The 23,738-nt window shown below is 51.6% G+C and overlaps 1 protein-coding gene across 2 annotated transcripts; it reads right to left on the reverse strand.

Moving 5' to 3' along the window:
• Positions 1–663: 663 nt before the first annotated feature.
• Positions 664–14,058, reverse strand: YJU2B (YJU2 splicing factor homolog B). Of its 2 annotated transcripts, none has more exons than XM_082835877.1 (12): positions 14,042–14,058; positions 13,269–13,309; positions 11,384–11,470; positions 11,069–11,289; positions 9,614–9,667; positions 8,076–8,158; positions 6,358–6,413; positions 4,621–4,681; positions 3,998–4,140; positions 3,730–3,902; positions 1,451–1,589; positions 664–1,341 (listed from the first exon to the last, which is right to left on the reverse strand). In XM_082835877.1, the coding sequence occupies exons 4-12, from the start codon at positions 11,069–11,071 to the stop codon at positions 860–862; spliced, it is 1,194 nt and encodes a 397-aa protein (XP_082692003.1). In that variant the 5' UTR covers positions 11,072–11,289; positions 11,384–11,470; positions 13,269–13,309; positions 14,042–14,058; the 3' UTR covers positions 664–859. The 2 variants fall into 2 exon arrangements, with proteins under 2 accessions (XP_082692003.1, XP_082692002.1); XM_082835876.1 differs by having other exon boundaries at positions 11,069–11,293.
• Between the last annotated feature and the right edge of the window lie 9,680 nt (positions 14,059–23,738).

The raw sequence follows: 23,738 nt of genomic DNA on the forward strand, positions 1-23,738 counted from the left end.
GTAAAGGCCTGCGGGCTGGGGGCCACCACTACCTCCGGACAGGGCACATTACAAGTTCAGCAGAATTCAGCCGGAACCTCAGCCCCGAGAGGTCCGTATGTCTGGTTTGTTCACCACTGCATCTCCAGTGGCTCGGATAGCGTCTGGTGCACTGCAAGTGCTCCGTTAATATTTGTGAAAGGATCCTTCTCCAGGATTTAGGGGGAGGTGCTGGGCCATGAGTCACCTGGTGGATGCTCAGCTGTTTTTTTTGCTCAGTTTACTAGTTTCCGTCAAAGGAAGCAACACGCTGGGGACTCTTTCATGACCCTTCCAGGGTGCCCCCATGGGTGGGGGATAATGAACAGCCCACACCTGTGTGCTCCATCCCCTTCTGCATCCGGCCTGGATCCTGAGCACCCCTGCTGTCCAGTCCCATTTTCATCCTTCATACCCAGCCTGTGCCACCTCCTCCAGGAAGCTGGCACCGATTACAGGCCAGCCTGGGCTACTACCTTTCAACTCTCATCAAGCTGGGTGGGGACCCAGGCTGTGGTCACAGCATCAACATTGGCTGATGAGATGCTGGGCAAGCTTAGTTGGGTTGCGGGGGGAGGGGTGCAGGCATAGCTCCTGGGCCCATCTAGTAACCTGAGGCAGAGGCAAAGAAGCAGGGTTTTAATGCTGGGAGGTCGGGGGTCCCACAAGGCACAGACACTCTCTCCAGGACCAAATAAACAACAACTCCATTACTGTGAGGAGGTGAGGTCTGGGGAGGGTGGTCACTGAGCTCTCCAAGGGCTGGTGGGTTAAGGGGCTGCAGCCTGTGAGGGGCCTCCTCGGTGGGTCTTGGCCTCCTGAGTGAATCTGGCCCCCAGAATCACTCACTCTCCGAACCGGAGTAGTCAGCCACGAGGGAGGAGCTGAGGCTGCAGGGCTGGGGTGTGTCCTGGGGGTTGGCTGCCTCCTGGGAGGAGCCTGGCAGGGGCTGGGGCCTGTCCTGACAGCTCTCCTCCTGCCCCGGTGGCCTACTGTTCTTGCACGTCTTGGCTGTCTCCTGAGAAGAGTCTCTGGGGGATGTGGGCCTGTCCTGGGCGGTGCCCTCTGGCACCCGTGGCTCCCCAGACTTGGGGGCCTCAGCTGTGTGCTGAGGGCTCTCTGGGACCTCCCGGGACCGCCGCCGCACAATGCCCAGGTGCCCCACGGTGATGGGGGAGCCAGTGGGAGCAGATCTGCGGTTCTGGGACAGCTTCTTCAGGACACTGCTGGCTTTGCTGCTGCTGGCGCCAGGTCCCGGGCTGGAGGGGAACCAGGAGCGGCTGATGATCTCTGTCCGCTTGAGTTTCTGCTTGTCCTCATATGCTGGGGATGGGGAGAGGGAGGGGGGAGGAGGAGGTCCAGAGCCGCCCTCTGCCCGAGCAGCCCCCATCTCCCCCCACCCCGCCCCCCTCGCCCCCTGGCCCCCACGCACAGTCTAGAGTGTGGAACTTGAGCAGGGCGGCCAGCCTGCGGTCATCCTCTGTCTCCGGCACCAGCGGGATGTCCAGGCTTGCCTTGGCCTGCAGGGCCTGGTCCCTCTCTTCCTCCTCCTGCATGGCTTTTTTCTTTTCCTGTGTTGGGGAGAAGGGGTTGGGGAGGGATGGTGGGTGTCAAAGCCGTGCCTCTTTGCCCTCTGAGCTGGAGGGGAGAATCCCTCCGGTGTTCAGGGTCTCAGTTTCCTTCTCTTCAAGCTTATGCGAGGAAAAGGCCTCACACAGCGCTCGGGACATAGAATTTGTTCAACAGCAGGAGACACAATCATTAGTATGTGTACCACTGGGTTCTTCACTCATTCATTCTTTCCACAGATATTTACAGAATGTCTTTCTGGTGCCAGGCCTTGTTCTAGACACTAGGGACACAGCAGTGAGCAGACAAAGTCTTTTGCCCTGGTGGAGCTGACATTCTAGTGGGTGGGCAAGACAAAGTGGTGAGGGGAGAAAGAATGCTGGGAAGAGGGTAGGAAATAGGCAGCGGGTTCAACTTTAAATGTGGTGTGCATGGTAGAGGGGAGAGTTAGGGACAGTATCCTGAGAAAATCATGTTTGAGAAAAGGTGTCTGAGTGAGGGAGCCATGTGGGTATCTGGTGGAAAAGTGTTCCAAGGTGGAGGGAACAGCCTGTGCAAAGGCCCCGAGGCAGAAGTGTGCTTGCCAGTGAGGTGGCCAATGTGGATAGAGCAGAATGAGCAAGGGAAAGGTGGAGATGGGGGTAAGGAGGGGAAGGGGCAGATCATTTGGGCCTGGTGGGCCAAGGGCAGGACTCTGGCCATTGGGAGCCACGGAGGGTTTTGAGCATAGCAGGGATGTAATCCCACCCAGGCGCTCACTGGCGCCCCCTGGTGGCTGTGAGGGGAACAGCCTGTGGGACACAGGGCATGAGCCCCTGGGGACCAGGGTGGAGGGACTGTGCTGGTCCAGGCAGGAGATGATGGAGGCTGTGGAAGTGGTCAGAGCCTGCCAGAATTTGCTGACAGATGGGGAGAGGGGAGTGGTGGTTATAGCAAGAGGAACCAAGGCTGACTCTGGGCTTTACGGGCTGAGTGTCCGGAAGGACAGAGATGCTTCCATTACTGAGAAGGGGAGGATGCAGGCAGGGCAGGTTAGGGACTGATGGGGCTCCTTGGGATGTTACGTTTGAGGGTCTTTAGACCCCATTCGGGGATGCCCACAAGGCAGGGGACACCAGCTCTGGGCAGAGGCCTGGCCAGAGAGGTACACTTTCAGTAGCAAATAATTAGTAAGAAAACCCACAATTTTACTCCTAATAATAACAACCACAGGATGATCAGAAAAGGTGATGTGAAAAAATGGGAGTGGCAAGATGATGAATACGGAGCTTGTGCCTTGTGGGGTCGCCCGGGATGCTCCTGCCCGGGCTCTGTTTGCAGGCTCCAGGGGTGTAAGCTGCCCCACAAAGCGAGGGAAGAGGCAAAAGTTCTCATGTTCCCAAAGGACGTTCCACTGCCCTGTCGGATGCCCGCGAGGGTAAAAAACCCATTTCTATTATACTCCTCTGACCCCAGACCCCCACTCCCTGTGACTTAGCTCCACTGAGTATTTTTGGCACAATTGTAGTAGCCATTGTGTCACTGACAGCAACGCCCTAGGGTGTCCTCCAGCTACGACCCTGTCCCCCTGGGGTCGGGAGTCTGCGTTTGCACCTGCGCCCTCAGTGGCTCTACAAGCAGGTACAGGTGTCTGGCCCAAGCATTTACATGTTGAGACAGGCATTATACATTTTATAGGTAATTTCCTTTTTTATCTCTAGGGATTTGACTCTAGGGATGATTGTGGAAATTACGTGGGGGTGGGTTGTCAAACTATGGATTTTGTTTCAGGACAGCTGATCGGTGCCCTCCTGGGCCTGTGCCTGCCCCGGCCACGGCGGGGTGTCGGGACTCACTTGTGCCCCAGCTTGAGGATTTCTTCCCTTTGAGAGTCTGCTGTGAGGGCCAGAGTCCCCAGGGGAAGGGGCCACATGCTTAATAGTAGCTGCTGGGCTAGATGCCTCCCGTGGGTGCTGTGATGTGGGGATGTGGTGGCGAACGGGGAAACCGCGGGTGAAATGGCCTGCCTATAGCTGGGAGGTGGTAGGGAGTGGGCTGGACCTGGGTCTCAGCCTGCTCTTTGTTCTCCTCGCTGCACTGCTGGTGATGCCAGGCCACCCCCGCCTGCCCGGGGTCCTGACCCCGGGCCGGAGCCCTGCTCACCCGGAACCTTTTCCGCAGCATGCTGTTGAGGGCGAAGTCGTCCTTCCAGGCGCTCTGGGCCTCCTGGATGTGGCTCAGGGTGGGGAGGGCCTTCTTGAGCGTGCTCCGGTCGGCCTCACCGTGCTCCAGTCGGAACATGGCATCTGTCTCCAGCTTCTGCTTCTTCTCGTGCTCTGCGAGAGTGAGAGCGGGGCTGGGCCTTCAGGGCCCTGGCTCGGGGCTGGGCTCAGGGCTGGCAGTGGGCTCGGAGCCCACGCTGGGCGCTCACCTGTCGTCAGCACCTGCTCGTTGTCTGCCATGTCCCAGCGCTCCTCCTTGCGCTGGGCGCCGCTCACGATCACGTAGTCGCAGTTGGCGGGGTCTGTCTGCATCTCGATGTAGTTGATGCAGAGGTGGCATTTCATTCGGAACCTGGCAGGGCGGAGGGTGATGGGTTAGAGTCAGGACACCGTGGCCCGCTTCCTTCCATCCGTGCGCGTCATCAACTAGTGTTCACGGAGCACCTGCTACATGCTGGGCTCCGTGTCCGGGGGACAGCCGTGGCTGAGACAGATATGGTTCCTTCACCCCGGCACTGACCTTCTGTCTGGAGTTTGTTCACTTGTTCATCCATCCATTCATTTGTTCGTTCGTTCATTCATTCAACAAACCCTCCTGAGGGATGGAGCAGAGCCTGCGGGGCCTTGTGGGCCACGGGGAGGACTCAGGCTTTTACTCTGAAGAAGGTGGGAACCATGAAGGGTTCTAGGCAGGATGTACCCTGACTGACAGACCATGATGGTTTCCAGGAGACCCCCCAGGGAATAATCATCAGGCAGAGGGTAGAAACTTCCCTCTGACTCAGACTCCTTTGTAGCCCCCTCACCCTGCGGCCCACCAGGCTGCCTCTACCTGTAGATCGGGGTCGTGTAGTAATTGCCAACCTTCTTCTTTTCCGCATTGTAACGAACACCTAGGAGGAGAGGGAGAGAATGAGGCTAGGGCTCAGGCCACCCTCAGCGTCTTTTCCTGGGGTGGGGAGCAGATGGGGGTGGTATTTTACTCCCCTGCAGGGGAGACACCTCTGGAGGACACTGAAATTCAAGCACAAAAGAGCCATGTCTAGGCTGCGGGATGGGTGCTCAGGCCACAGAGGAGGGTGGGCTGGATGGAGCCAAAGGGCCTGGGTTCAAACCCTGGCGCCACCCCACCGGCTGTGCGACCTTAGGCCAGCTGCCCTGGCCGTCTGGCCTTGGGTTCCCCATCGATTGGATAGGGATGCCTACGATGCCTACCGCACAGGGCTGGTGTGAGAACTGCAGAAGCTATTAATACACACGGATCGCTTAACACTGGGCCAGGTGCTCAGCAAGCATTCAAGAGGGTTGGCTTTTGGGAATTCCCTCCCTGTCGGTCCAGTGGTTAGGACTCCGTGCTTTCACTGCCGGGGCCCAGGTTCAATCCCTGGTCGGGGAACTAAAATCCCACAAACCGTGGGGTGCGGCCAAAAAAAAAAAAAAAAGGTTGGCTTTTATTATTTTTCTAGAGAATCCAGGTTTTTTGTTCCTTTTTCACTAATTACATGGTATATTCTTGACTCTTATCTTGCTTACTGAGTGAAAAAAGCTTAAACTAGAAAAACAGAGCTTGGGGGGGTTGGTGGTGTGGCCTGGCCGGCTGTTCCTTTTCTGGGGGGCTGCTTCTGTTCACGGCCCTGAGGTTGACCCATGTGCGGTGTCAGGCTGCGCCCTGCTCTTTGTCGCCTGAGCGCCTAGAGGCCTTTGGGGCAGATGCCCCTTGCTGGGTCTGATCAGGGGGATGTGTTGGGGGGAGTCATTCCACTTCAGCAGTGGGGTGGCCTGGCCCCTCTTTCTTGCACTGGACCCTCCTGCCGAGAGCTGCCGGCTCCTGTTTACAGAGCGAGCTGCTGCCCTGGGCCAGGCGCCGTGGGAAGGGCGGAGGATCCCTGTACTATAGTGGAGGAAACGGAAGCCAGGAGGGTCGAGTCACCTGCCGCAGGCCTCAGGGCTGCTGAGCAGGGCCGCGGACCCATGTCTGTCCATCCATCTGCGCACCTGTGGGCACGATCAGGGGTCTGAATGCTCACGGTAACAGTAAGGGTAGTGGCAGCAGCAGGTTGAGTTTACGAGCCCTCGCGCATGCCACATGCTGTGCACTAAGCACTTTATTTTTTATTTATTTTTGGCGGCGCTGTGCGGCTTCTGGGATCTTAGTTCCCCAACGAGGGATCGAACCCATGCCCCCTGCAGTGGAAAGCGCAGAGTCCTAACCACTGGACCGCCAGGGAATTCCTTGCACTAAGCACTTTATATGCCACACAGGCGGGCACTCATACCACCTGAATTTCACAGATGGGTAAATCGAGGCGCATGGTGGCTCAGTCGCCTGCCAAGGGTCACCAGCTAGGAAGTGGCAGAGATGGGATTTGAACCCAGAGCCTGCTAACCGCTCTGCCATGAGGCATCCACAGCCCACCAGGCACTTGAGCCCACTGTCCCCTACTTGACTCCTGACTGGGACCCGTGCGGAGATGGTCTCTCACGGTGCCCAGCAGTTAAGGGGCTCGCTGGCTGTGGGGCTGAATGGTGGGGGTCAGGGTGGGGAGCAGGGGAGCGGGCGGAAGCTCACCCATGCCGATGTGGTTCTTGCAGCCGTCACACCAGATGTTATAGGGCATCTCAAATCTGCACAAACAGAGAACAGCTCATTTGTCCCTGTCCACGCGGGCTCTCCCAGGCTCTCCAGGTCAGCGACTCTGGCTGCAGTCACATTGCAAAGGGCGTGCAAGTGGGAGGGTAAAGAACGGTGGTCAGGCCAGGCCAGGCCAGGCCAGGCCCATCACGTGGCTCTCTGGCCAGCTGACCCAGTCTGGGCGAGCGTCTCTGCTGGGTGCTGCCCTGTCTTCCATATCCCACCACGTCAGCTACACAAGTTTCCAAGCAGAGGAGGAAGCAGGCTTCAGGGAGCACTGGTGTTTGATTCCGGTTTAGCTAAGTTGTTGCAGTGACACCGGTTTTTTTTTGTTTTTAATACATTTATTTATTTACTTTTAGCTGCATTGGGTCTTCGTTGCTGCGGATGGGCTCTCTCTAGTTGCGGCGAGCGGGGGCCACTCTTCATTGTGGTGCGCGGGCTTCTCACTGCAGTGGCTCCTCTCGTTGCCAAGCACAGGCTCTAGAGCACAGGCTCAGTAGTTATGGCTCACGGGCTTAGCTGCTCTGCGGCATGTGGGATCTTCCCGGACCAGGGCTTGAACCCGGGTCCCCTGCATTGGCAGGTGGGTTCTTAACCACTGCGCCACCAGGGAAGTCCCTGGGTTTCTTTCATCCAGTTCTATTTGCAACGTGCAATTCTGGTAAATTTCCATTAACAGCAGTAATGGAGCTTCTCTTTTAAAACAGAACCATTAAGTAATGAATAATGAGGTGAATTTAAGACACTGTACAGATGGGATGAGGGCTTGGCAAACAGAAGGCAGGGTGGGTGGCTGGCTCTGGCGTGTGGGGGCGTGGCGGGAGTTGGAGGTGGCCTTCAGCTCTGTGGCTCTTGCGGCCACTGCTGAGATTTGCATCTTGACTACTTTTCCACGGAGGTTCCTGCCGGTTTTGCCACTGGATGCTCTGCTCAGGCCCGGGGCGGACCCCAGAGGCTGAGGGCAGAGTTCATGAGGCAGAGAGGGGCTTCTGCTTCCCGCCACGGCTGACCCACAGGGTGCTGGCCAGAAATACGAGGAGAACCCCGGAATAGCCGTCGTCCTGGCTTGACTGCAGCAATGTCCGTGCCCTTTGCAAGATGACTCTGCAGCCATTCCTGTCAAGAGGTGGAGTGTGTTGCCCACCCCCTCCCTGCATCATGACTTGCTCTGGGGAATCAATGAGACAGAAGTGACAGGGTACCAGCTCAGGGTCTCTGCCTCAAGAAGCCTTGCATGCCTCTGCTGGCTCTCTTTTGGAACCCGGCTGCTGCTGTGTGAACAAGCCCAGATTAGCCGGCTGGAGGATGAGACTTGGAACACAGCCCAGTCATACCAACCAAAGCCATGCTGGACCAGCCAGTCCCCAGCCAGGCAACCCCCAAACATGTGAGACAGCCCAGCCCAGGTCAGCCAAGACCAGCCAAGGGCAGCAGAGGCATCCAGCTGAGCTGCAGACTCGTGAACAACACGAGTGCTTAACATGTGCCTATCGTTTTGTTATGCAGCAATGGCTGACTGATACAGCAACTTTCTGCTTTATGGAATTAAGACCCTGCAGCACTGGGCAAAATCAGGGGGTGCTGAACGCTCCTTGAGGTTGACACCAGGTGGCACAAAGGGCAGGGGTCCTCAGGTGATGCCAGGGCCTTACCTGATGATGAGGATGCCCTGGGACAGCTTCCGAGCCCGCTCCCGAAGAGGGTGGCTGTTATGGTATCTGTTGAGTGAGCCATGCTGTGTGGAAAGGAAGAGGGAGCAGATTAGCACTGCTGAGCTGGGGGAGCTCAGGCCCTCTCTCACAGGCCGAGAGAGGCCTCATTCTTATGTCCTGCTGGGAGTGTTAACAGCAAAATGGGAGGCACTTAGGCTTTGGTGAAGCAAGTGGGCTTGGAATCAGGAAAACAGGAGTCTGCATCTTACCTCTCCCATTTAGGAGCTAAAAGAGCTGTGTGACCCTGGGCAGTGACCTCACCTTTTGCCTTCCACAGCCCTATGAGTCAACTGGGGACGAGGATCATAATTACCTCCAGGTGTTGTGGGATCAGGTGAGATGACAAGACCAGCAAACCCCTGCTGGGTACTTTAAGTGTGTCATCTCACTTTAATCCCTCAACGTTTCTGGGAGGTCACGTTGTTTTGTTTCCCCTTTGGACCTATGGGGAGACTCTGGTGTAGAAAGACCGAGTCATGTGCAGGGGACCACATAGCTGAGACATGCTGATTCATTTACTAGCCCCTTACTGAGGGCCCACAGTGTGGGGACACAGATGCAAGTGAGACAGATGAACATCCCTGCCCTTGAGGCGCGGACATTCTAGAGGGGGAGATGGGGGGCTTCCCTGGTGGCGCAGTGGTTAGGAATCCACCTGCCAATGCGGGGGACACGGGTTCAGGCCCTGGTCTGGGAAGATCCCACATGCCGCAGAGCAACTATGCCCGTGCGCCACAACTGCTGAGCCTGCGCTCTAGAGCCTGCGAGCCACAACTACTGAGGCCCGCATGCCTAGAGTCCATGCTCCGCAAAAAGAGAAGCCACCGCAAAGAGAGGCCCACACGCTGCAACAAAGAGTACCTCCCGCTCGCTGCAACTAGAGAAAGCCCGCGTGCAGCAACGGAGACCCAATGCAGCCAAAAATAAATAAATAAAATAAATAAATAGAGGGGGAGATGGATAATACGCAAATAAATGGGTGATGCATCACGGAGTTAAGAAGGCTACGGAGAGAAATAAAGCACTAGGTCATGCGATAGAGAACGAGAGGGTGGTCAGGGAGGCCCTCGGTGAGGAGAGACCTAAAGGAAGGAAAGGAGTCTTGGGGTCAGAGGGAGGGAGAGGTTCCAGGCAGAGGGAACAATGAGGAGGCCAGACGAGCTGGAGCTGGGAGGGTGAGGGGATCTGACCCAGAGGCCGTGTGTGGGACCTCATCCTGGACTCCACTGGAAACACACCACACCTGACACTGGGCATGCTGGTGTTTACATGGGTCATTGACCAGGGTCACACTGACCACCTGGGAGGGAAGGCTGCCCCAAGACTCAGGTGACAAGCGCAAGGCAGGGAGACCTCGGGGGCCGCCCGGGCTTCTGCAGCTGTGGTTCTGACTCCAGGAGGGGATGAAGAGCGTGGGGCCCCTACCCGGCGGGGTCGCTATGCTATCGTGGACATGGAGAAGGAAGCCTGCCCCTTACCTTTGTAGGGTTGAAATCCGGAGGGTAGTACTTGTTTACGCCTTTCCTTTCACCCTGGAAAGCAGAAGAGAGACGCGAGTCAGAGAGGGTCCTACAGGAGACCTACTTGTGCAGCCTTGAGGGACGAGACCTGGACAAGGAAGACAGGGATATCCTGGAGGATGGCCCAGGGCTCCGTGTCCCATCGAGGACTGGTGACTTGGGGGAAAAAGCCCCACTGTTGGGAATTCCCCGGCGGTCCACTGGTTAGGACTCAGTGCTTTTACTGCCGTGGCCTGGGTTCAGTCCCCGGTCAGGGAACTAAGATCCGGCAAGCTGAGCGGCTCAGCCAAAGAAAAACAAACAAACAAAACAAAACCCACTGTTGTCGCTGTGGAAAATTCCGCAAGGGTTAGACTCTCCTAGAGCAATGGCTTTCACAGTTATTTTGGGACCGTGACTTAAGGTAAGACATATTTAACCCCAAATACACAAGCACAGGTTTCAGGAAAGAATGCTCACCCAGCTGTGAAACTCTCTTTTAAATGCTGACAGCCAACTGCTGAATTGACTTATTGACTTAACGATCCACTGAAGCAGTGGGTCTCAAACTTGGCTGCATGTTACAACTACCCGAGGAGTTTCTAAAATACTGATGCCTGGGACCCACGCCCAGAGGTTCTCCTGACAGAGGACCTGCTCTAGGGCATGGTGCCTGGACACAGGGCTTTTCCAAAGCAACCCCGGAAAACACGTGTGTATACACATCCCTGTACATACAGGTCCATTCACAATAGCCAAATGGTGGAAACAACCCAAGTGTCCATCAGTGGATGAAAGGATAAACAAAACGTGGTCCATCCATATAATGGGATATTATTCAGCCATAAAAAGGAAGGAAGCTCTGATATATGCTGTAACGTGGGTACACCCCGAAAAAATCATGCTAAGTGAAAGAAGCTGGATACAAAGGGACACATGGTACATGATTCCATTGATACGAAATGTCCAGAACGGACAAATCTACAGAGGCAGAAAGCAGACTGGTGGTTGCCAGGGGCTGGGGTGGGGGAACGGGAGTGACTGCTGTTGGGTATAGGGTTTCCTTTTGGGGTGACGGAAATGTTTTGGAACTAGACAGAGGTGGTCATTGCAAAATATTGGGAATGTACTAAATGCCACTGAATCATATGTTTTAAAATGTTAGTTTTATGTTATGTGAATTCCACCTCATTAAGAAAAAAAAAAAAAACAGGAAAAAAAAAGAAAAAAGCCCCCTGGGTGATTTTAGTATGCAGCAAAGTTTGAAAACCACTGCACCCGAAGACCATGATCCAGAGTTTGAAAATACCTGAGAGCTTGGGCTCAGGGGTGGGGAAGGAGACTTTTAGGGGAGGGAAAGGGCTATTCAGGGGACCCCTTCCCTTCACCTAAAGATCAGAAGAGAAACCCAATGAGCACAGCCTGTCTACTCACCATCTTGGAAGCTGCCTACTGGTCCTCAGCTGCCACTCAGCCAATCTGAAAAGACGACGAGACACTGCTTTGCCGACTCACTGCCCAGTGCCACCCTCCTGGACAGCCTGGCAGACAGTCACGGCTTCTCTGTGAAGATGCGGTGGGCTGTGCGTGGTGGTGGTGGCGGCTCAGATGATCCTCTCCGCAGGTGTAGGAGGCATCCAAGGAGCGGCGTTTGTCTGTCTGGAAAGGGAGTGTCCTGTCCACTCTCCATCCAACATATATTTCCCAGCTGACACTTCTCATCCCTCCATGGCCCCCATCATCACTCACCTGGACGAGTACAGTCACCTCCTCCCTAGGCCCCTGGCTCTGCCCTTGACTCTCACGGTCTGTTCTCCTCGTAAGGGCTAGAAGGATCTGTGAAAATATAAATCTGAACTATCGCTTTCCTGCTTAAACCCCTCCAGTGATTCCCATCGCTTTGAGAATCAAGTCAAACCCCTCCCCATGGCCTATGGGGCCCCTGCCTGCCTCTCCGAGCCCACCTTTTACCCCTCTCCCTCTCACTCACTGTTTCAGTCACTCTGGCTTCCTGGCTGCCTTCGAAAGCTAAGCAGGTGCAGGCCAACTGCCTTGAACGCTGCTAAACACCTACAACACACAGGATAACACCCACAAGTGTTGTCACAGGTCTCAGCTCAAACATCACCTCTGTCAGAGGCCTCGTCTGATCACCTGATCTAAAGTCACTTCTTCGCTGGAGCTTCCACCACATCACCCTGTGTCTGTTTACTTGTTCACAGTCTGTCTCCTCCGCCAGGTGCCACTGTGCTACGTCTCCGGCACCCAGGACAGCTCCTGATAAATGCTGACTTCATCAACCTCTGATAACTGACTGAGGTTCCATAAGACTCAGTGTGGGTGACACAGAGACACTGGGAATTTGGGGTTAGCAGATGCAAACTATTACATATAGAATGGATAAACGACAAGGTCCTACTGTATAGCACAGAGAACTATATTCAATATTCTAAGATAAACCATAATGGAAAAGAATATTAAAAAAAGAACATATATATATATGTTTAACTGAATCACTTTGCTGAACAGCAGTAATTAACACAATATTTTATGTTTTTTTGTGTGTGTGTGTGGTACGCGGGCCTCTCACTGCTGTGGCCTCTCCCGTTGCGGAGCACAGGCTCTGGACGCGCAGGCTCAGCGACCATGGCTCACGGGCCCAGCCGCTCGGCGGCACGTGGGATCTTCCCGGACCGGGGCACGAACCCGTGTCCCCTGCATCGGCAGGCGGACTCTCAACCACTGCGCCACCAGGGAAGCCCTAACACAACATTTTAAATCAACTGTATTTCAATTTAAAAAATTAAAAAAAAATTAAAAAAAAAGAGAGACACTATGAGGGACTAAAGCGTAGTCCAGAATGGGGATTGGCAGATTTTCTCGATTGAGGGCCAGAATTTCTGTCCCAACAGCTCAACTTGGCTCAACTCTGCTGTCACTGCTAGAAAGCAGCCATAGACTGCTGAACGGGTGTGGCTGCATTCCAACAAAACTTTATTTGTGGACCCTGAAATTTCAATTTCACATGATTGCCACATGTCACAAAATATTATTCTCCTTTTGATTTTTTCCCAACAATTTAAGAAGTTAAATCCATTCTTTGCTGGTGGGCTGTACAAAATCACGCAGTGGTCTGGTTTTGGCCTGTGAGTGTAGTTTGCTGGCTCCTTGTGCTCGAGTCAGGAAGTCACTGTTTCTGCAAACTTAGCTGCGCGCTCTCTAATAGTTACTGTGTGCTACCTGCTACAGAGAGTCCAACATCATTGCCCCATTTACTCTATACTATGTTAGTATTACCTCCAGTTGACGAATGAGGACGTGGGAGCTTAAGTAACTTGCCAGGGGTCAGAAGCTGATAGGAAGGCAGAGCCAGGGTGCAAAGCCCCAGATATAAAGTGTTCCACCATCCCCCCAAACTCCTCTCCACCTCGGATCCTCCATCTGTAAAGTGTGCCCCTGGACCAGATTTTCTTAAAGTCACTTCCAAACTAAAAATGCTTTTGCCAACAAAATAGCTAAGTGCCCACCCAAGCTTTGGGGGCACAGTTCCCTGGGCTGGAATCCCTGCTCCATCCCTCACTAGCTGGGTAACCTTGGCCAATGTCTGAGCCTCCCTGAGCTTATATTTCCTCACCTGTAAAGAGTGGATGACGGCAAGAGGACTTTCTGGAGTTGCTGTAAATGAAATAACATACAAACATGGGTAATGCTTGCACAGAGTAAGTACTCCACTTACAGGAGTTGGGGGTCTTACCGTGGTTTTATCACCCCAGTGAGTGGTACCGGTGGGGCTACAGGGTGGATGTATAGAAATCTCTGGTCCTTGGTGTCAAGAATAATGATCAACCCCACTGGCTCAGGGCATAATGCTTGGGCTTGGATCCCGACTCTGCTTTGCTTGCTAGCGGCTTGACTTTGGGCAAACTGCTTCTCTCTCTGAGCCTGTTATCTTATTTGTAATATGGGGTTTATACAAGTATCAACCTGATGAGGTTGCTGTCAAGACTCAGTGAGTTAAAGTATCTGGAAGAGCGCCTGATGCTGAGTTAAACGTTTGTAGTTCTGATTATTTCTCATGCCAAACCGTTTTACAAGCATCATTGAAAAAAATCTTCACCAAGACCCAAAGAAATACGGGCTTACTGTCCCATTTTCCAGATGAGGAAAACCTGAAGAGGTATATAATATGGGCTAGGGTCAGGTCTGGGGTCGCAGCTAGGGCCCGGGGTTTTGTGTCGGGGGTCGCGGTTGGGGGGCGGGCAGCTACCGAGCATCGGGCCCACGTTCCCGGAGCCCCGCGGCCCCCGGCGCGTTCGACCCCATAGGGCGGCTCCGAGGCCGGGTGAAGCAGTGGACGGACCCCCAGCCGTACCGGGCCTAGCCGCCCCTCTGGCCGCCTGCACTTACCTGCCCTCCTCCTGACGTCACTCCGCGCCCGTCCCGGAAGTCCCTGCTGGGCGCGTAAGGGGGCGTGGCGCACTCCCCGCGTGACAGGGACGCCTGCGCGAGGCGGGGCGAGGAGGCAGCGCAGCGCTGACTGGCTGAATGTCTAACACGCTGCTCGCTCACAGCCGCCGGAGTGGACCAATCCGGGCCTGCCCTTCCCAACTGCGCGCACTACACAATGCCCCACCCTCGGCCCCGCCCACTTTGCCTGACCCAATCCGAGGACCGCCTTTCTGATGATGCTCTGCAGAGAGCGGGATTTCGCCAGCTGAAGCGGTGGAAAGGAACTCCAGCTCCTGGGCCAAATCAAACCAGCCCCTTGTGTTTGAATGGCTAGCGAGTTAACAAATGTTTTTAAATTTTTAAATGGTTGGGGGGGGAAATCAAAAGAATAACATTTTATTACTTGTGAAAATCAAATGAAGTTCAAATTTTAGTGTCCGTGTATAAAATTTTATTGGAATCCATCTGCGCCCACTCATTTACCTGTCTGTAGCTGCTTTCCCACTACAGTGGCAGAACTGAATGGTTGTCACAGAGCGCCTATGGCTCATGGAACCTGAAAATGTACTGTCTGGCCGTTTACAGAAGTGGGTCAGCCCTTGTCTTAGAACCTTCAGATCAGCTTGATTTTGCCTTCTGCACAGGGCAATGGCTTTTGAATGTACTTTTGTGCCTTGTACAGTTTAGCAAGATCTGTTTGTTCGTTTGTTCGCTCAACAGCTGTTTACTAGGTGCCTGCTATATGTCAGGCCGTGGGGATTATGGAGCAAAGGACACACCCTTTTCTCACTGATGAGGCTGGCATGTCAACTGGAAATTTATCGAAGACAGTGTGAAAAATGATGACACTGGTACTGCTACGATTGCTACTATTACTATACTATTTGGTGCCAGGCCCTGTTCTAAAGCTCTCATAAGTCAGATCTCGTGTAATCATAGTGCTGCCTATGGAGTGCTCACTACTCCCCAGACATCATTCACCAGTGCTCACTATTCAATGAATCACCTCGGAATGCTGATTCCAGGAGATGGATAATCTATCATTTTCATTTTACAAATGAAGAGACAGGCCCAGAGAGATTAAGCAATTGGCCCAAGGTCACACAGCTAGTGAAAGGTGGAGGATTTGTCTTACATCTGCTGACACTAAACCTTGTTCCTTTAACCTCTGAGCTATACTGCTTTGGGTTGTATGCATTAAACATAAGGGCTGTGGGAACCAGGAGGAATCTTTAACAAGGATCGGGTGTTTGGGAGCGGGCACAAGTGAGGGTGAGCAAGACCCCTGTGATGGGTGACACCGGAGCTGGATAAAGAGAAGCCAGGCAGAGGAAGCGGGGGGCAGGGCAGAGGACTGCTCACGGATCCTGAGGAACAAGATGGAGCTGCACTCAAACCCCAGTAATCTTGCTTGCTACCTCTGAATTTTGGTTGAGTCCTTGTCTTGCACCTGAAAGAAGAGCTAGTGACTGAAAAGCCACAAAATACTCCCTTGTGAGTAATATTTTGGTGAGAAGTGTGAGAGCCCTGGGCTTTCAAGGGACGTGTAGAGCTTCACTCTTTTTTTAAAAAAATCCTTTATTTATTTTTAATTTATTTTTGGCTGTGTTGGGTCTTTGTGGCTGTGCACGGGCTTTCTCTAATTGCAGCGAGTGGAGGCTACTCTTCGTTGAGGTGCACGGGCTTCTCAGGGCAGTGGCTTCTCTTGTTGCGGAGCACAGGCTCTAGGCGCACGGGCTTCAGTAGTTGTGGTGCATGGGCTCAGTAGTCATGGCTCGTGAACTTTGTTGCTCCACAGAATATGGGATCTTCCCAAACCAGGGCTTGAACCCGTGTCCCCTACATTGGCAGGTGGATTCTTAACCACTGCACCACTAGGGAAGTCCCGAGCCTCACTCTTATTACTCAAACACAGCTCACGTGATGGAAACAAACGTCAGCCTAGGATACGAAGAGACTGTCTATAAAGATGCCAAGCGCGAGGCAGTTACCGTGGGACCAAGGGAACTGGCTCAGGGAGAGGAAGACAATTAGACAGGCCGGGCAGGGTGACAGGAAGGGACCTGGATTCTAGCTCTTGGGAACCCTGACCAAGTCACATCACCTCTGTCTGCTTACCTGTAAAATGGGATATCTCAGCCCTGCCCATGGGAACAAATGCAGTAAATGCCTACCAATGCATTTGTAAAACAGTTTGAAGAGGAAGAGAGAAGCCAGTGGGCCGGGAAGGGCGTTCCAAGATCATGGTGTGTCTTTGGGGGACAAGAGCAGAATGACCAAGGAGGAGGAGACCTCTAAGCACCAGGAAGTTCTTTACATAAAACTGAAACCCACTTCCCTGCTATTGGCATCCACTGTGTGGTCCTATTCCTAACTTTGGGGGCCACAGAGGACCGACCCCTCTTCCACGTGGCAGCCCTCCAGCTCCCTCCCACCTCTAAGAGTCTGTGGTTCAAGCCTACCTCTGTCTTCATGCCCCAATCACCAACCAGCTCAGAAAGCAGGCCCAATAGGTTAGACGTTTTATATTTAATCTGTGACTGTGACCAAAACTATTTGGGGTGACTGTCCAGCCCCCACCCCTACCTTTGTGTGAGAACATCCAACCTCCAGAGGGTGCTGCAGCATTTCTATTTATGGCCCATCTTTGGCCACAGCTGATTGGATCAGGGGTATAGATTTAACCCAAGCTGGGCCAATGGGATTTTCTCCTGGCAATTTACAACTGGGATCCAGACATGCACAGGAATCTGCTTGTGGCTTAATCTGAGGACATAGAACTTTGGGACTTAGTGGGAAGCCATCTTTAGCCACGTGCAGAGAAAAGCAGAGATGAAAACCGTGTGGTGAGAAAGAGAGAGATAAAGAAATAGAGATAAAGAGGGAAAGAGAGAGAAAGAGAAAGGAATAGAGAGGCAGAGAAAGAAATAGAAAAACTTTCCTTATCCCTGGAGACCTTTCAGTTCTTAAGTGGCTTGATATATCCCTGTATCCCTAAAATAAACTCTCCTCTTTGACTAAGCTAATCTGAACAAGTTTCTCTTTCTTGCAAGCAAAAGAACTTTAACAATGTGTGTGTCTAAGATGCAGTGTTGGTATGTGGAATTTACAAGCTCCAGATCGTTCACCTCATTTTTTGTGAAAACTGACACCAAGACTAGGGAGCCTCAAACAATTCATTCTATAGATAGAACTGCAAAGTATGAAATAGCTATAGAATGATAAAAATGAAGTCCAAACCAAATTAATCATCTTTTATAAGTGAGCACTGAGGCTGGTCAATAATGCAAGCTCTCTGATTATGGAAAACAAGGTAACAGGATTTGAAATTCAGGGGGCTACAAAACCAGGACGATGGACCTTTGTGCAATCCTACTGCTCTGGGTCTCTTAACATGAAGTTGTGCTTGCAGGTTACTTAACACATTTCCCAGGAGTATCAGAGTTCCAGATTTGGTGGTTGAGGGGCTCTGAGTCCAGAGAGAAAATGAAAGGTAGGATCAAGAACTCGACAAAAGGAAGCTTGATACATTTTCAAATCAACTGCAGACAAAACAGAAAACTCAATGACAGGCCTATATATCTGCCTCTGTCAGATCCTGATGAGATCAGGACAACACTTGGGTTTCTCGGACAAATCCTCTTCCCGGTGCAAGCTGGAAGACAGAGAGGACAGGGCCAGCTCCTACGTGGGCCACTCCTCCAGTGGCCAGGCTCTGAGCACACAGGGCACCCAGGGAACCTTGGTGTCCTTGCCATGATCCTGTAACTCCAGAGGAAGGGGCAGGAGAGGACCTGCAAAACGAGAAAGTTCAGTGCCACACCTCCAATTGTTAGCTGCGGCACCTGGCTTATTCTGCAGTTAAATTCTTTGGGGGAAACAAAAATATGGAAAAGGAACATCTGACAGGTAAACAAGGTCTTCCTGTATAGCACAGGGAACTATATATATTCAATATCGTGAGATAAACCATAATGGAAAAGAATCTAAAAAAGAATGTATATATGTGTATAACTGAATCACTTTGCTGTACAGCAGAAATGAACACAACACTGTAAATCAACTTTACTTCAATAAGAAAAAAAGAAAAGGAACATCTGATTAGAAATACGTTTCGTGTGTGAAAAGAGGAGTGTGGCGATGCAGAGGGCTTTGAGCCCACGCAGGGTAGTGAGAGCTACTTAACTGGGCTGCTGTCTTTAAAGAGGAAGAAGACAGGATTGGATTAAATGAGAGAGGGAGCCTCCCTTCCCAGTGGTGGAAGGGCACCTTGAAGCCACGAGGCCCCATCATGCTTTGTGGCTCTGTAATCAGCAAGAGAGAACATGGAGCAGGTCTGGACCTTGAAGAGTTCAATGGCATCTGCAAACTACCTCCAAACAAGAAGAATGACATGCTTAACTCAGGCACTGCTTTTACTGTACCAGGTTCAAAGGACTTTTAAAGGAGGCCTGCGCCTTTATGGGTTTAGGAAAACTGGGTTCTCGGGAGCAGCGGGTTCTATTCTTGGCTCTGCTGCTTGGTATTTTAGTTGACCTGGTGTGCCATAGGAAGGGTTTGACAATCTCTTGGAGTCTACTGTTCTTGAAATTTAAGGAGAGAGCAAGGAAGCAGAGATGCAGAGACACTCATAGCATTTCTGGCTTTCTAAGTCTTTTAAGGAATAACTCAATGCATTTTTGCATGCGGCTGGGGGGAGGTACCAACAGAGTGCATGAGGAAGGCATTTGCTGCTCTCTTGGTGGCCCTGTTGCAGTGGTGCCTTATTTACCATTAATTGCCCACAAATGCAGTTTACTTCATAATGTCCTTCTGACAACCAAATCTGAAGGACACGGGGGCAATAAGCACAAGGGTGCTGTGTTCAGTCACAGGTAGGTGGGCCAGAATTTGGGCTAACGCATGCTTTGGTCCTGGCTTGAAGCCTTAGAGTCTAAGGCAGCGTCGGCAAACTTTCTGTAAACAGCCAGATAGTAAATATTTTACACTGGTGGGCCAGACAGCTCCGTAGCAACCGCTCAGCTCTGGGGTTGTTGAATGAAAGCAGCCACAGACAGTACGTAAAAGAACAGGTGTGCCTGTGTGCCAATACAACTGTATTTCTAAAACCAGGCAGAGGGGGACTTCCTGGTGGTGCAGTGGTTAAGAACCCGCCTGCCACTGCAGGGGACATGGGTTCGATCCCTGGTCCGGGAAGATCCCACATGCTGAGGAGCAACTAAGCCTGCGAGCCACAACTACTGAGCCCGCATGCTGCAACTATGGAAGCCTGTGCGCTAGAGCCCGTGCTCCACAACAAGAGAAGCCACCGCAATGAGAAGCCTGCGCACCACAATGAAGAGTAGCCACCTCTCGCTACAACTATAGAAAGCCCGTGCAGCAACGAAGACCCAACGCAGCCAAAAATAAAAAAGAATAAAAAATAAAATCAGGCAGAGGGCAGATGGTTTGCTTAGCCATGGTCCAAGGGATCAAAAAGGTGAAATCTTTATCTTCAGTGCACCTACAAGTCAGATCTACCAGTCTTTTTGATAAAAGCAGCTGCAAAGCTGCTGTGGATAGGTTGCAGGGAGGTCCTGTGTTTGGACCATGATCATTTGCTTACTGGTTGTTACAAAGATTTTAACTTCAAATCTAGGGATTTGAATTCGGGCCCCATCACTTCCTAATTCTGTGACCTGGGCAAAGTTGTTAACTACCGTATGGCTCAATTTCATCACCCCAAGATGGGGAGAATGATCCTTAAAATTCAGAGTTGTGGAAGAGGCTTCATGGGATAACATTGGGAAGGCACTTAGCATGATGCCTGGTACTTTAGTCTAGATTCCACCAATGTTGACTCTGTAGTCTTTGGCTTAGAAAATAGGTTTTCCCCTTTCCACTGAATACATGAATTGATGTTTATCAAAATGGACATGAGACAACCAGTACTTGTAACTTTTGGTCTTTTGCATCTAGGACATCTATGTTGAGTCACTCTATCAATTCATGATGATAAACACTGTCCATAGGAGAAATGGCCCTAAAGAAAAGAAGTGTGTCCAGAATATCACCCTTAAAATAAATTAAAATCTTAAAAAAGAATGTTTGGGACAGAACCCGTGCGCGCCTTCCAAGAGTGGAGTCTCTGTTTCCCCCAGCCTTGTTGAATTCCTGTGATCAAACCCTGCTGGCCTTCAAAGCCAGATTCTCTGGGGGCTCCTCCTCCTATTGCCAGACCCCCAGGCTGGGAAGCCTGATGTGAGACTCAGGACTTTCACTCCTGTGGGAGAACTTCCACAGTACAGTTATCTTCCAGTTTGTGGGTTGCCAACCTAGCAGATAACACCTATAAAGCCTGGAACAATAGTAAAACAAACGAACAAAGAAAAACAAAATGAAACAAACAAAAACACTAGTTAAAGGTACTGGAGAATAATCAAAAGCAGGCAGAAACTCAGAAACTGGAAGGAATTCACACTCGAAGGGATTTGCACCAGGTCACAGAAGAGAATTTTGTACTAGGACAGCTGGAGACGTGCTTCCGTCTAGAGATACACCAGAAATACATCTACACGTGGAACAACTCCTACAGAACACCTACTGAAGGCTGGCAGAAGACCTCAGACCTCCCAAAAGGCAAGAAACTCCCCACGTACATGGGTAGGGCAAAAGAAAAAACAGAGACAAAAGAATAGGGACGGCACCTGCACCAGTGGGAGGGAGCTGTGAAGGAGGAAAAGTTTCCACACACTAGGAAGCCCCTTCGAGGGCGGAGACTGCGGGAGGCGGAGGGGGGAGCTTCGAAGCTGCGGAGGACTGCACAGCAACGGGTGCGGAGGGCAAAGCGGGGAGATTCCCGCACAGAGGATCGGTGCCGACCGGCACTCACCAGCCCGAGAGGCTTGTCTGCTCACCCGCCGGGGCGGGCGGGCCTGCGAGCTGAGGCCGGAGCGCAGGGAGAGGACTGGGGTTGGCGGCTTGAACATAGCCTGAAGGGGTTAGTGCACCACAGCTAGCCGGGAGGGAGTCCGGGGAAAAGCCTGCACCTGCCGAAGAGGCAGGAGACTTTTCCTTCCCTCTTTGTTTCCTGGGGCGTGAGGAGAGGGGTTTAAGAACGCTGCTTAAAGGAACTCCAGAGACGGGCGCGAGCCGCGGCTAAAAGCGCGAACCCCAGAGACGGGCGCGAGCCGCGGCTGAAAGCGCGGAATCCAGAGACGGGCGCAAGCCGCGGCTAAAAGCGCGGACCCCAGAGGCGGGCGGGAGACGTTAAGGCTGCTGCTGCCGCCACCGAGGGGCCTGTGTGCGAGCACAGGTCACTCTCCACACCCCTCTTCCGCGGAGCCTGTGCAGCCCGCCACTGCCAGGTTCCCGGGATCCAGGGACAACTTCCCCGGGACAGCGCACAGCGCGCCTCAGGCTGGTGCAAAGTCACGCCGGCCTTTGCCACCGCAGGCCCGCCCCGCACTCTGTGCCCCTCCGTCCCCGCCGGCCTGAGTGCGCCAGAGCCCCCAATCAGCGGCTCTTTTAACCCCATCCTGTCTGAGCAAAAAACAGACGCCCTCCAGCGATCTACACGCAGTGGCAGGGCCAAATCCAAAGCTTAGCCCTGGGAGCTGTGAGAACAAAGAAGAGAAAGGGAAATCTCTCCCAGCAGCCTCAGAAGCAACGGATTAAAGCTCCACAATCAACTTGATATACCCTGCATCTATGGAATACCTGAATAGACAACCAATCATCCCAAATTAAGGAAGTGGACTTTAGGAGGAAGATCTATGATTTTTTCCCCTTTCCTCTTTTTGTGAATGTGTATGTGTATGCTTCTGTGTGAGATCTTGTCTGTATAGTCTTGCTTCCACCATTTGTCCTAGGGTTCTATCCGTCCATGTTTTTTTTAAATTTTTTTTCTTAATAATTAATTTTAATAACAATATTATACTTTACCTTCGTTCTTTCTTTCTTTCTTTCCGTCCTTCCTTCCCTCCTTTAGACAACGAATCATCCCAAATTGAGGAGGTGGTCTCTGACAGCAAGATTTAGGATTTTTCCCCATTTACCTCTTTTAGTGAGGGTGTATGTGTATGCTTCTGTGTAAGATTTTGTCTGTATAGCTTTGCTTCCAACATTTGTCCTAAGGTTCTTTCCGTCCCTTTTTTTTTTCTTTTTTTTTCTAAAGAATTTTTTAATTCAATAACTTTATTATACTTTATTTTATTTTTACTGTATCTTCTTTCTTTCTGTCTTTTTTCCTTCTTTCCCTCCTTCCTTCCTTCCTCCCTCCCTCCCTCCCTCCTTTCTTTCCTTCTTGCCTTCTTTCCTTCTTTGCTTCTTTCTTTCTTTCTTCCTTCCTTCCTACCCTCCTATCCTTCTTTCTTTCCTCATACTTCTACTAATTCCCTCTACTTTTTCTCCCTTTTATCCTGAGCCGTGTGGATGAAAAGCTTTTGGTGCTCCAGCCAGGAGGCAGGGCTCTGCCTCTGAGGTAGGAGAGCCAACTTCAGGACACTGATCAACAAGAGACCTCCCAGCTCCACATAATATCAAACGGCGAAAATCTCCCAGAGACCTCCATCTTAACACCAGCACCCAGCTTCACTCAACGACCAGCAAGCCACAGTGCTGGAAAACCTATGCCAAACAACTAGCAAAACAGGAACACAACCCCACCCATTAGCAGAGAGGCTGCCTAAAATCATAATAAGGCCACAGACACCCCCAAACACACCACCAGACGTGAACCTGCCCACTAGAGAGACAAGATCCAGCCTCATCCACCACAACACAGGCACTAGTCCCCTCCACCAGGAAGCCTACACAACCCACTGAACCAACCTTAGCCACTGGAGACAGACATCAAAAACAGGAGGAACTACGAACCTGCAGCCTGCAAAAAGGAGACCCCAAACACAGTAAGATAAGCAAAATGAGAAGACAGAAAAACACACAGCAGATAAAGGAGCAAGATAAAAATGCACCAGACCTAACAAATGAAGAGGAAACAGGCAGTCTACCTGAAAGAGAATTCAGAATAATGATAGTAAGGTTGATCCGAAATCTTGGAGATAGAATGGACAATAGATTGGACAAAATGCAAGAATCAGTTAACAAGGACCTAGAAGAACTAAAGATGAAACAAGCAACGATGAACAACACAATAAATGAAATTAAAAGTACTCTAGATGGGATCAATAGCAGAATAACTGAGGCAGAAGAACGGATAAGTGACCTGGAAGATAAAATAGTGGAAATAACTACTGCAGAGCAGAATAAAGAAAAAAGAATGAAAAGAACTGAGGACAGTCTCAGAGACCTCTGGGACAACATTAAACGCACCAACATTCGAATTATAGGGGTTCCAGAAGAAGAAGAGAAAAAGAAAGGGACTGAGAAAATATTTGAAGAGATTATAGTTGAAAACTTCCCTAACATGGGAAAGGAAATAGTTAATCAAGTCCAGGAAGCACAGAGAGTCCCATACAAGATAAATCCAAGGAGAAACACACCAAGACACATATTAATCAAACTGTCAAAAATTAAATACAAAGAAAACATATTAAAAGCAGCAAGGGAAAAACAACAAATAACACATAAGGGAATCCCCATAAGGTTAACAGCTGATCTCTCAGCAGAAACCCTACAAGCCAGAAGGGAGTGGCAGGACATACTGAAAGTGATG

This window comes from Leucopleurus acutus (genome assembly GCF_964270905.1).
Source record: "Leucopleurus acutus genome assembly, chromosome: 3".
NCBI classification, from domain to species: Eukaryota; Metazoa; Chordata; class Mammalia; order Artiodactyla; family Delphinidae; genus Leucopleurus; species Leucopleurus acutus.

What these genes read in the sequence shown, in the direction of transcription:
- YJU2B (XM_082835877.1), bottom strand. An exon ending in CAAGAACCACATCGGCATGG is followed by an intron (nt 4,682 to 6,357) that starts GTGAGCTTCCGC and finishes CTCTCCTCCTAG; the next exon opens with GTGTTCGTTACAATGCGGAA. An exon ending in CAAGTTCCACACTCTAGACT is followed by an intron (nt 1,342 to 1,450) that starts GTGCGTGGGGGC and finishes CCCCATCCCCAG; the next exon opens with CATATGAGGACAAGCAGAAA.